The sequence below is a fragment of the Apus apus genome, chromosome 2 (genome assembly GCF_020740795.1).
Source record: "Apus apus isolate bApuApu2 chromosome 2, bApuApu2.pri.cur, whole genome shotgun sequence".
Taxonomy (NCBI): Eukaryota; Metazoa; Chordata; class Aves; order Apodiformes; family Apodidae; genus Apus; species Apus apus.
The window spans coordinates 3783721-3797082 of record NC_067283.1 but is presented as its reverse complement, the minus strand read 5'-3'; the positions used below and the strand labels follow the sequence as shown (position 1 = coordinate 3797082).

At 41.2% G+C, this 13362-nt stretch overlaps 1 protein-coding gene across 1 annotated transcript in view; it reads left to right on the top strand.

Moving 5' to 3' along the window:
• Positions 1–13362, top strand: part of ADCYAP1R1 (ADCYAP receptor type I) — a 134142-nt gene that overhangs the window by 30497 nt on the left and 90283 nt on the right. Inside the window, exon 3 of the mRNA XM_051612366.1 lies at positions 2590–2756. Coding sequence (XP_051468326.1) covers positions 2706–2756 — 51 coding nt within the window. The 5' untranslated portion in view covers positions 2590–2705. The remainder of the gene's footprint in view (positions 1–2589; positions 2757–13362) is intronic.

Sequence of the window (13362 nt, the reverse complement as noted above, 5' to 3'; positions counted from 1 at the left end):
GTTGCAGTCATTGATTGTAAAAGCTCCTTTACATTTACCTGTGCTCACAGAGTTGACAGGTGATGGAATGTAGGAAACCTACATCAGACAAGAGGAATATAAAAGGGGCTGAGCATTCAAGGGCTTCATTTACACTTGGAAATATAACAGATGAGAGCCAGTTGTCTGGCTCCTAGTCAAACTGGTGTGGCACAGCTCATTTCCAAGGGACTAAACTCTCCTACCTTCCTACACAGAGAGGTTGCACCTAAACTACTGTAGATTTTAATAAAATCCTAGAAGCATGGTAGGTTTGGATTGGATGGGGTCTCAAAGATCATCCAGTTCCAGCCCCCTGCATGGGCAGGGACTCCTCCCACTAGACCAAGTTGCTCCAAACCCCATCAAACCTGGCCTCGAGCACTTCCAGGGATGAGCCATCCACACCCCTCTGGGCAACCTGTTCCAGTGTCTCACCACCCTCACAGGGAAGAATTTCTCACTAGTGTCTAGCCTAATTGCCCCTCTTCCACTTTTAAACCATTACTCCTTGTCCTATCTCTACATGTAAAATATCTTGGAGGAATTAGGTCTGTAGGGCAGAGATACACTGATGGGGTGTGGTGTGTTAGTCTTGGCTGGATGCCAGGTGCCCACTAAAGCTGTTCTGTCACTCCTCCTCAGCTGGACAGTGGACAGAAAACATGACAAAAAGCTGATGGGTTGAGATAAGAACAGGGACAGAAATTACTGTCACAGGCAAAATAGATTTGACTTGGGGAAATTAATTAAATTTATTACCAGTTGGATTAGAGCAGGGTAATGATAAATAGAAACTAAATCTTAAAACACATTCTCCTCATCCTTCCCTTCTTCCCAGGCTGAACTGCCCTCCCCATTTCTCTACCTCCTCCCTCCTAGTCACAGTGGGAGACGGGGAATGGGGGTTGGGGTCAGTTCATTGCATGTTGTCTCTGCCCCTCCTGCCTCCTCACTCTCTTCCCCTGCTCCAGCGTCGGGTTCCTCCCACAGGAAAAAGTCCTTCTCTAACATGAGTTCTTTGCACAGGCTGCAGTTCTTTACAAAATTCTCCAGCATGGGTCCCTACTGCGGGTTCACAAGTTCTTCCAGAAAACCTGCTCCATCATGGGTTCCTCTCTACCTGGGGCCACAGGTCCTGCCAGGAGCTTGGTCGAGCACAGGTTTCCCACAGAGTCACAGCCTCCTTTGGGTGCATCCATCTGCTCTGGTGAGGGATTTTCCATGGGATGCAGGTAGATATCTGCTCCACCATGGATCTCCACGAGTTGCAGGGGGCGGCCTGCCTGACCATTGTCTTCACCAGGGGCTGCAGGGGAATCTGCTCTGGTGCCTGGAGTGCCTCCTCCTGCTCTTTCTTCAGTGACCTTGATGTCTGCAGAGTTGTTTCTCTCACATCTTCTCATACCTCTCTTCTGGCTGCTATTGTGCAGCAGTTTGGTTTTTTTCTCCTTCCTAAATATGTTATCATGGAGGTGCTACCATCATTGATTGGCTCAGCCTTGTTCATTGGTGGGTCCATCTTGGAGCCAGGTGGCATTGGCTCTATCAGACATAAGGAAAGCTTTTAACATCTTCTCACATAAACCACCCCTGTAGTCCCTGGCTACCAAAACTTTGCCATAGAAACTCAGTACAAGGGGAATCATCTCAGGTGAGGGACAACTGAGGAAAGAAAACTAATGAATAGGAAAACTTATCTCCATGTTAAAAACCTGACTCTACATAAGGCATCAACTGACACTGCTGTGTCACCAGAGTGTGAAGATCTGCAGGATTGTGTTTTAAAAGATAATGAGGATTGGATCCAGACAGAGAATGGAACAGAGAGGTTCTCTTGAATGAAAAACTGTTTGAGGAATCATCATGATTTGGAGTTTTAAAACACTGGGTTATGGCAGGAGGTGTTAGGATGGAGCTAATGTCAGGTATGCAATTCTGTTGATGTCCTGAACACCTGTCTGAATCCTTGGCAGAGACCAAGAGATGGAAGTCACAGTTATGCATGACCCTGTTGTCCATGTAAGTCAATCCTCTCTCGTGTCAAGGATGAATCTGCAGCCTGACAGTAAAATGAATGATTTTGGAATTCTATTGCTGAGCTCTCAAAAAGCTCTCAGATTATTAACAGCTCTGCTCATGGATTTTCTTATCTGGACAAGTGATCTCTGGGAGTAAATCATCCTGTCATAGTCTCCTAAAAAGCCCCAGACAGTTGTGTTTTTGAGACACTAATGAAAATCATGAAGTTCAAATCACAACTTCAGAAATTAAGCAGACAGGTCATTTTTCTGGTTCAAATTAATCCATCTTGCCTTTCCCTTGGGTACAATTCAGGTCTTTGCAGATACAGAACCTGATTCAGTAGTTTCCATGATACAAGTCACTGATCATACAGACATGTCCTTTGGCTTTAAGTTAAGTATTCAAGACCACAGCAGCAACTCAGACAAGTATGGTTGCTCTCTGATATGTACAACTCACAGTTCAAGTCTCTGTTTGCTACCCATTTCTTTTTCATTCTCTTATATTTTTTTTCCATATTTATATAATTTTCCTCTTCCATTGCAGAGATCTGAGCCTTGATGTGAGGACCTTACCAAAAGATCTGCAGAGAGTGAGTGCTTCAGCCCTACTAATATTGTTAACAAGCAAAACTTCACTACAGTTCAAAATTAAGAGAGAAGATGGCCATCAGTTGGAAGATCTGCTTCTTCACTCTCATATTGCTTCCCATGGTAAGGAAAGGTGTTTTTATTTACACTGTACTGATATAAATACATGTTCTCAAAGTCAACACTTGCTAAGAGTGAAGGAGATGTTGCTGACACTGATTCTGACTATTTCTGTGTGGTCTCATAGGATATGTTAAGGTTTTTCCAATCTCCTTTGTGGTTACAACGGAACTGTGATCACTGTTCATCCTGTAGAAGGGCAAGTCAGATCCTTAAGGGAACCTGGTCACTGTTTGTACCTGAGATTAACAATAAAATAAAGTCAAGTCAGAATTAAAAAAAAAACAAAACCATAATGTGGCTCCTGTTTCTAATCTATTGGTTTAAGATTATTTTTCCTGGGCAGATGGGATAAAATTAGATTCCCATCAGCCCTGTGATATCTAAGCTTTGAGATATTTCAGCCAGTGCTACTGGATGCCTCCAGTTTCAGAGGGTCAATTTTATGAAACCATACAAGTGGGTCTCTCAAACCCTTTCATCACTTTTTTGAAGATCCTCATCTCTTCATGAAGATTACAGGGATTTATTTCCTTTGAGCAACGTGCTCTAGTGGGAGGTGTCCCTGCCCGTGCAGGGGGGTTGGAACTAGATGATTTTTAAGGTCTCTTCCAACCCAAACCGTTCTATGATTCTATGAGAAGCCTTTACTTAGAAAATAACATGCTATCCCATGAATCTCTCAGTCTAACATGTATGGAGATTGTAAATCTACTCCTACCCATTGTACTCCTCTGCATTTTGGCTGGATCTGGCCTCACCTACCAGCCAGGAGACCACTGAATAAAGCATGTTCTTCACTGTATAATAAACCCTAAAATAAACTCATCTTGCATTTCATCTCAGCTTTTTGCTAGACCATGGATCATACCTGTGCTTTTCATCACTTCAGAAGAATTGCACAGGGAGATTCTGTGACAAGTAGCATAAGTATTTCAATCCTCTATCTCATTCTCATGAATATAACTTGCATGCAAATGCTTTGCAGTTGCTTAATATACAGATATTCTCATTCACTTTAATAGCCAGGTATTTAAAAACATTCTTGACCTATATTTTGGGTTTATGTTTAAATAAGAACTATTTAATAGGGCAGTGATGTGACTAGACTAACTCTTGTTTCTTGCTCATGTATCAATGGTATGACCTGCTTGTTACAATGTACAGTGGTCAGCATACAGGGCTTGTCTGTATATTGGCATACAAAAATACACATTCTTTCCTCTTAGCTCATATGTAGAGACCAGTTTAATGAACTGTATCTCTACAATGTAGCATTATTCAGCTACATTCTGTAGAATAGGTTTGGAACTGGTAGTATACTTCTCTCCATCCAAACAATATAGTCCCTTTGTACAATTGTTAGGTCTTTGAGTTTCTTTCTAGTGCATGGCTTTCTGGTTATTGCCTAGCTTTCCAGGTAGAAAGTATTATTTATTAACAAAGTGAGTATGTTTGATTTTTATATTGTAGCTCTTGAACAGATACACTAGACTTACTGAAAACTAGTGAGGAGGGGAAAAAAAAAAGAACACATTAAACCTGTTTTAGATGCATATTTGAGGATGACATTTCTGTCTTCTTGACTGTAAGAGAAGGCCAGTTCAAATTCAGATGCTAGTTTTTTGGATGTACATTAGATTGCATAAACACGCCTTGTTGTTTCAGGTTTCTGACCCAGAGATGACAACTGTCATGTCTCAGTCTCTTAGGAGCTCAACCACTGATGGGCCACATATTGTGTCACCTTTGTTGGGTTAGACTGGGTAGCACTAAGACCAGTTTCTGGTCTTAACCCCTGCTGGGCTGCAGAACAGTGACTTGGTGGCACCTTGTTTTCAAAGGCAGTTGGGGTGTTGCCAGGGTGGGACCCTCTGTTGATGAACAGAGTCCCCAGCCAACGGGGTGTCCTGGCCCAGATAGATGAACAAATGAATGACCACAGGTCAGATCTGACTGGGTCCATAAAAACATAGTTACTGCCAGGAAGCCCTTGGTTAGGTTTTTCCTTGGAGGTCTTTGAGGAAGCCTACCCCTTAGGTCAGATGCCACGTGAGGAGACTTGTCAAGATTGAGTGACCACATCTTTGGTGAGTGACATTTCTTCTAGATAGAACTTTGAGTCAGTCTTGCTCCTACTAAGCAAGTGATTCCACGTACCTGTGGGGGAAGCTTTCCCTTTGTCTGAGTGAATGTGCACAGATGGAATTATTCTTACAATTATTATGATTATTTACTAGTCTTTACTAAGACTAGTAAAAAAAAATGTTTAGGAATCCTTAAGTTGTTGTGCTGTAGTGTATTAATCCTCAAGTAGTTGTGCTGCTGTAGTGTATTCCTGACTGACATCTGAAACTGTGATATTATTTTTTAATTATCAGAGTGCTAACTAGTGTTGATTGGAATAAATATTCATTCCTAGTAAAGCCCTGTGTGTTTGTGGGTGCCTCCATTTCAAGGTCCCATCATACAGCTGAGCCTAGGACAGCCTCAGTGTTTCCTCATCCATAAGTGTTGGTGAGACATGTCCTAGTCTAGGTGAAACTGGAAAGCAGATTGGTAGAGCTGTTAAATTCCTGGGTATGCAAACATAATTTTCAGACTGGAACAAAATTAATTAAATGTTCATATTAATTGGAAAGGCAAAATACTTTTTCTAAATGACCAGTAATCTTCAATGTTTGAAGATTTTTGGTGATGCACTTGAGACAGTCAAAAGGTGTCTTCTTATTTAGAGCTGAACGATTTTTAATTAAGGGAAATAAATGTGACTGAACACATCTCTTGAGCTTTCAGATGGATAACCTTCCTGGCAAATGCAGAAGGACAGCAAGTTTCCAATTCCTGGCATTTCAGGACATAACTGTGATCACTGAGCTGGATAATTAGTGATCTGCTCCAGCTTCTGGAAATAACAGCTCTCTAATGAAAGACTATAAAGCAAACCAGAGCTAATAAGAACAACTATGCTTTTATATATACTGTTTCTGCAATGTTTCTGAGCTTGTTTAGGAGTGCAAGGTTTTATTATAGTCTCTTGCAGGAACCCAGGTATTAAAGCTACAATTTTGCACACATGAACTAGTGTCTGTGCACACACACTTCTTTGGTCAGTGACTGAATGGGACTTGGAGCAGCCTGGTCTGGTGGGAGGTGTCCCTGCCCATGCAGGGGGTTGGAACTGGATGATCTTTAAGGTCCCTTCCAACCCAAACCATTCTGTTATTCTGTTATTCTCTTGTTCTGTTATTGTTCCATATTTTCTGTACAGAATTATTTCTTTATTACCTCCCTAAAGTTTCTTTTCATATATTGGAGCTCAGGAATAGTATAATAATATTTATGGTGCTTTCCCTGCTGGGACTCTCCTGTAATGCTTGTGGTAACACGTATTCTCTCCATTGGGACATACATTTTCTTTTCAAACCACCTCAAACATGCTGTGCTGATGTTCTCAAATTGGTTCTTATTCTGTCATGCAGATTTTCAGATTGTCTGCCAAGGGAGTGGATTGTGTCTTTAAAAAGATATTAAGTTTGAATGTCATCTTAGCCTCCAAAAACTTCCTGAAAAAAAACTTTTACATTGCTTTCCTCTAAAGACATCTGGTACTGTTCAAGAAATCTCCAACTGCTCTTAGGGAGAGCTCCTCTTCCCAGCAGTTGGGATTGGTGCCCATTTTGTGGCACATGTCTCCATCCCTCACAGTCAGCGTGGCTGCATCAGCTCCTGAATCTGTAAACCTCCTTGGATGTGCAGTTTTTTTGCTTCAACAGCAGACAGACACCAAAGCTTATGTCTGCATTCATAAACAGGTTAAGAAAAGGAAAAAAAAACAAAAAAGCACAAAGTGTATGAATGGAAAACTCTTGGTCTAGACTCACACCAGACAACAAGAAGAGAATATCCCAGGAATTATCCAGAAATGGACATGTGAAGGCAATTCTAATTGTCAGAGACTCATGTGGTTAGATTCTTCATGTGTTTAACAGCCTGTTCTGCGTGTGCAAAACGTACCTCACAAAGGTATTCCACCTTCTTAATAACTACTTGGGACTGAAGACAGGATCTAGAGGCTTGATACCTGTTAGGCTTTTTAGAGAAATTCTTGAGCTTTTTTGTTTTTTCCCATTTTAAATGCTTTCCCAGCTTTAAATGTCTATGTTGCTATTCTACCTGTTTTTAATCCAGTTTTTTCTGTCACTCTCATTCTTTTCTCTGTTTTGTCTGAACATCTTCTCTTTCCACTTGCACATTGGTTTTCTTCATCGTGCTTATTTTTTGCTTCCAAATACACTTTCACTGCCATTTTGATTGATTTCCCATTCCATTCATTGATGATAGCAGTGGGCTTGGTTTTTTTTAATTGGAAATATTAACAAAAGTCATCATAACGTTATTGAGGAGATAGGATCCTAAACCATCATTCCTTTGTCTGGTTCCAAATGTACTTAAGAAACAATGAAATTCATGACTCACAAAGTTGGCTTAGTGTATAAACTGAATTCTAAATGTAACTGCAATGCAGGTGTTCTGACTGTCTGTAATAATTCAATCAGATGTATTTCTTCAGCTAATACTTGGAATTTCTTCTGGTTGACAGTTTTAATATTGCTAAGCTTCATTGTTTCTAATGGTAAGGTATTCTCTAGTGCTTCATTAGCTGGCAAACATATGTTCACTGACTTCCTTAAAAAAAAAAGAGAGATGAAAAATAAAGGTGTAGGTGATGCCTCTTATGAGATTGAAGTGTTGATCCCTGTATGAGGGTCAGATGGGCAGATATGGATTTGGATGCCCAGACAGAGAATGAAACCTCAGTCTGATTATGTTTAAGCAATTCATCAAGAGCTGAAAAGAGAAACTAGATCTGTTTGCTCAGACCCTGTTTACTGAAGGGGGTAATATTTCTCAATCTTTTAAGGGAGTGATAGTCCACAGAGCAGAGACCTGTCTGTATCCTCCATTACTCATCTCTAGCTGTCAGTTCTAGTGCCAGGCTACATTCAAATGGGATCATCTGCAGTTCAGTCTCTGCCACTTTTTAAAGATGGGAGAAATTGCATTCAGACACACTATTCTACTAGTTTTTCTCCAACCCTACTGTTAGAATTTCTGAGCATCCATTTTCTGCTGCAGCCCAAATGTGAGGTTCCTCAGGCACAAACATAGATGGCTTTGTTGGTCCCTGCTCTCTAAACAACTTATTTTTTTTCCATGCAGACCTTAATGAGACAACTTTTAATTTTTATTGTAACATCTCATAATCCTACTAGAGAGGTCAAGTTCTCCTTAGGTTTGCAACCATCTCTAACATCATGCACAGTTACGTGGGACTTCCCTGTAACTCATGTAATGCAAATACAAACATGTACAAGTATAGAGCTGCTGGGAATGTGTTTCAGAGGAGAAAAAACTCAGCTAGCCAAGACATTACTGCAGCTCAATGTAACAACCTCTTAAAAGTCTAGGTCTTGTTTAAAACAAATATTCTCAGGTGTGTAAATACTGGGTAAGGTAGTTTCAAAGAGAAGGTTCAGAAGTTCCGGTTATGTGGATCACAAAAAACATCTGAGAAAGCCAGTGTTGTAAAACAATGCTAATGCCCTTGATCCCAGCCAGCTTCAAGCACCTTTTAGACACACAAAAATTAGGATGTTACTTTCCAGATGGTCCTGGACAGCCTGTCAGCAAGGTGGGATAGGTGCTTACAGAGAGTGACAGAGTGTAGAAGTCTCAGGATGATAATTCCACCTGAGATATCTCTAAGTCCCTGGGGTTTTCTGAGAAAGCCTGGCACATTGACAAGCTTCTCTAAGATGCCTGAAGCTAGTTGGAGACCTTGATGTTGTGTTGGTGCTCAGTCTAGTACATTGGAACTTGTAATCTCACGCTGGGCACATCAGCTGCCATGGTTATTGCAGAAGCAGAAGAAGGATGCACTTGGTTAAAATGTTTTTCAGCTAATTTGAGCAAAACTTGAATGAAAAAAAAGTCTACAAATGTTCTACCAACATGTAGCTCAAAATGCAATGCACAACCACAGGTACCTACATGCAATTTGCCTTATCTAAGCAGGCAAGATTACCTAGGTCTCAGAATGCATGGCAGCAACTGACAAAGCAGAAAATTCTTGCCCTGCATTAATGTGTTCACTTTTTTTTTTTTTCCCTCTGGTAATAGCAATGATTTCTGTGACAGGCCAATAATGTGATGACAACACTGATTCAAGGAAATTAATATGATTCTTCTCCCTGCTGGTTTTGTTTTTATGAGTTTGGAAGAGCATCGGGTGAGCAGTCAAATAACAAATAGGGAAATTAAAAAGTCTTCTAGAAAAAAAGAGCCTCCTAGAAAAGGAGCCTGTAAAAAAAGAAAATCATAATCAGTGATTTTTCATGTGGCACAGCTATTAATATCCAGCACCTGAAGGAGGAATATTATTCAGGTTTCTAGCAAGTGTGCTACTGGCCTGATCTTTCTTGGGTTTGCTGAATCAGCAGCCTAAAATTTACTGTGGAGTCAGCTTGAAGAGGTAGTTGCAATGCAGAACCAAAGATACACTAAAATGAAGGGGGAAATGAAAGCAAAAGAGCAGGAAGAGAGGAAAAGAATATGAAAAATACCCCCCACATCTGCATCACTGCACTGTCAGGGATCTGTGTTTTTCTATGTCCTCCTGGCCCTCTCACCATGGCTTGTGATAAAGTTTCTTCCCAATCTGGGAAGTAAACTCTCCTGCCTTTCAGAGGGAGCGTGTGTCTTCAGGCAAGAACTGAGGCCTTTCCAAGGATCAAGTCTCTATGGGGGATGCCTGCCTGGGGAGCACACAGGATCAGTGCTTGTCCCAGAATTAGACACTACAAGGACTTTCAGATGAACTGTCCAGAGATTGCCTCTGCAAGAGCCGTAGGGTTAGGAAGTAGATGCAAGGCAGAACTTAGACTGCTTAAGGCTGCTTCCAGGGCTTCTTTTTCAAAGCAATAGAGACATGACTATTTAATCAGAATCTATAAGGCCTGTTATGTATAACCTTTGTACATATATATGTATATATATGTACATACACTTAAGTTCTCTTGAGGACTGCAAAGTGACAAAGTCACAAGTTCCTGGCCTGCCCAATAACACACTCATGCAATGTCTTTTTCTATTGAACATTGCTCAGTAGGCTTCTTTCAGAGTGTAAAATTCCCATTAATTATCTAAGAGCCTTAGACAGAGAAATAAAACACTTTAGTTTCTTTGTACTCTTTTCAAAAGCTTTTGGTCACCACAGTCCCCCTTTGACTCAACATCTGTGGCCAAAGTGTGTTATTCAGGGGTTATTTAGGCTAAATCCAGGCTGGTGATATAGTTGGTTGAAGAATTCTGAATCAGTTTCTCAATAATTTGAGCTACTGGTATTCACAGATTTCAGAAGGAAAAGGACCCAAATTTGTGGACTTTAATAGCCTAATTGCCACATTTGAGCACGTTACTTATTTTGGCATAAAACAGGTTTGGACCTTCATTTTGGCTTTCTTCTTTGAGAAGGGCTTGCCAGACAACTTATAATGCAAAATTAATATTGGATAAGATTAGAGTTATGCTGAAGCTCAAGGGTATGAATTTGTGTTTAGTTCCTTGCAAATATGAAAATATTTGTTTTCTTGCTGCCCTCTGGCTGAACCATTTTTAGTTGTTATGTCTCTGTTAGCCAGGTTTATGATAATTTGCTCCATTACTTTAAACACATAACAAAATACATGATATTTTTGCATTGGAATGGAAAGTAAATTCTCATGCAACTACAAGCTAAACTAGTCCATTTTAGTACCTCTTCCAGCAATTGCAGATGTGCAAAATCTAAACCTTTTTGGCCATCATGTGATGTCCATTCTCTGAACTAATGCAGAAACACCAGATGAACACACTGGATGTTGATTTCAAAGAAATGTGGAATCTTACTGAAGAATGTCAGTTTAAAAGCTTTGACATGGAAAGTATTGAAGTTACTTCAGCTTTTCAATATTCAACAAGAAAAAGTGTAGAGTCCTGCTCCTGGAGAGAAAAAAACACCATGCACTGGTCTAGATTAGGGGTTTGACCTGCTAGAAAGCAGCCCCATGGAGAAGGATCTTGGAGTCCTGGTGGACAACAAGTTATCCATGGGACAGCAATGTGTCCTTGTGGCCAATAGTATCCTGGGATGCATTAAGAACAGTGTGGCCAGCAGGTCAAGGGAGGTTCTCCTCCCCTTCTATTCTGACTTACATATGAAGTGTGGTGTTCAGTTCTAGTGTCCCCAATTCAAGAGGGACAGGGATTTACTGGAAAGAGTCCAATGGAGGCTACAAGGATGGTGAAGGGACTGGAACATCTGTCGTATGAAGAAAGGCTGAGAGACCTGGGGCTGTTTAGTCTTGAGAAGACTGGGAGGGGAACTTATAAATATCTGAAGGGTGGATGTCAAGAAGGGGCCAGTCTCTTTGCAGTGCTGCCCTGTGATAGGACAAGGGGAAACAGCACAAAGTGACAATACAGAAGTTCCACCTCAACATGAGGAAAAACTTTACTGTGAGGGTGAGGGAACACTGGGACAGGCTGCCCAGAGAGGCTGTGGAGTCTCCTTCTCTGGAGACTTTCAAGACCTATCTGGACATGTTCCTGTGTGATCTGGGCTGGGTATGCCTGATGCAGCAGGGGGGTTGGACTTGATGATTTTCAGAGGTCCCTTCCAGCCCCTATGATTGTATGATACTGTCCATCCTGTAACTGATCATAGCTGTAGGTATTTCCTTGCACACTCCATTTGCAGAGTAGCTGTGGAAGAGTCAGGAGTTTTATACAGGCAGACTGCACCAGTGGGAATGGGCTGTAAGATGCTGAAGAGCCTTTGATACCCTAAGGAAAGCACAGTATTGTGATCACATCTACTTATAGGGGTTGTTTTTTTCCATTCCTCCAGGAATCTATCCGAAAAAAAACCCAAAAAATTCAACCCCAAATTCTGAATTCCATAGGTATCTTCAACTAAACTTGAAGGATCACATTTCTAGACACATTTCCTCACAGTTCATACTAATGTTTAGGCAAAGGCAGAGATTTGGTTCTTTCCCTGTAGAAAAATGAACTGCAACAGAAGCTGAAGCCTCATTGGACAGCAGAGTTTCCAAACAGGAGCTTGTTAAGAAGACTCCAATCCATGCAATCAAATGACTGGAGTCTTGTGCTGCTGCTCACAAAGCTCATCACTTTTTTGAAAAAGAAATCCAACAAGTATTTTGGGTATCTGGCAGTTCAAGGTCACTGGCGATTGGAGCAGCAGTATGGGAGCTTGAAGACCAAATGTTATTACTCCATGTTGGTGAGGTTGTAGCAAGGTGGTTGTTGGTCTCTTCTCTGAAGTTACAAGTGATAGGACAAGAGGAAATGGTCTCAAGTTGTGCCAGAGGAGGTTAAGTTTGGTTAACAGGAAACATTTCCTGAAAGGGCTGTCAGGCATTAAAACAGGCTTCTCAGGGAAGCAGGGGAGTCACCATCCCTGGAGACATTTAGAAGATGTGTAGATGTGGTGCTGAGCAGCATCCTTTATTGGTGGACTTGGCAGTGCTGGGTTAACAGTTGGACTTTATCTTAATGGCCTTTTCCAAAATATATTATTTGATGATTCCTGTTTCTCAGTTCTCTGTGTGTCAAACAAGGCCAGCTGCACTGCCCTGGCTCTAAAAGGTGTGGGAAAGAGAAATCCACTTGATGTCAGTATACTCAAGTATTAGATTGATGGTGCCAAGACAGATGTATGAGAAGTTTGGTTAATCTCAGTGCAGCATTATGAGGAAGCACGTGCTGGCGAGCTGCCTGCAGATCTGTTCAGGGTCAAGGAGCTCTGTGAGACACCTGGATTTCAGACGTTCTAAGATCTATAACTCACCTGAAAGCAAAATGTTGGGCTCTGCATTCTGAGGTATTTTTTGCAGCTCAAACCATAAACAAAATCCTCAGGCGTGTCCGATATATTGACCTTATTTCATCAGTCTATTTTACTGATCAAGCATCCCTCTCTTTCTGACTTTTCTCTCATGTTTCTTTGTACATCACCTGGAATCTAACTTATTCTCACTCATAAAATCCATGCATGTGAACTGACAGTACCCCTGGGTGCTCTGGAAAAGCAGAGATGGGGATGGCCAGGGCACAGTACGGTGCCTCCCAATTCCTAACGTTGGCAGGAAATCCCGCATGAATCTTCATCTGATCAATGTCTTTGTGTTTGCATTGACATACTTATTCCTTCTCCACTTCACAGGAGCTTATGTGTTCTGCTTATCCAACTCTTTACTTGCTGAGTTTTAACCTTTTAGGGATTTTTCTGTGAATTAGAAGAGTAGAAGGGGACCAGAATTGAGAAGGTTTGTTTTGCTTTGGTTTTCACACTGTAACTTACTGGTTACAACATGAGTTCTGCAGATGTTGAATTACAGGACTCAAAGATGGAAATTCAATTTCTCTTGTGCCCATGTCTCTTTTAATGAAATCCCAAATAACACCTTTTGGGTAGAAACTGAAATTCAAAGGGCAGATAGATCATCTTGAACTGAGGTCAGCTCCCACTCCATGGCACTGC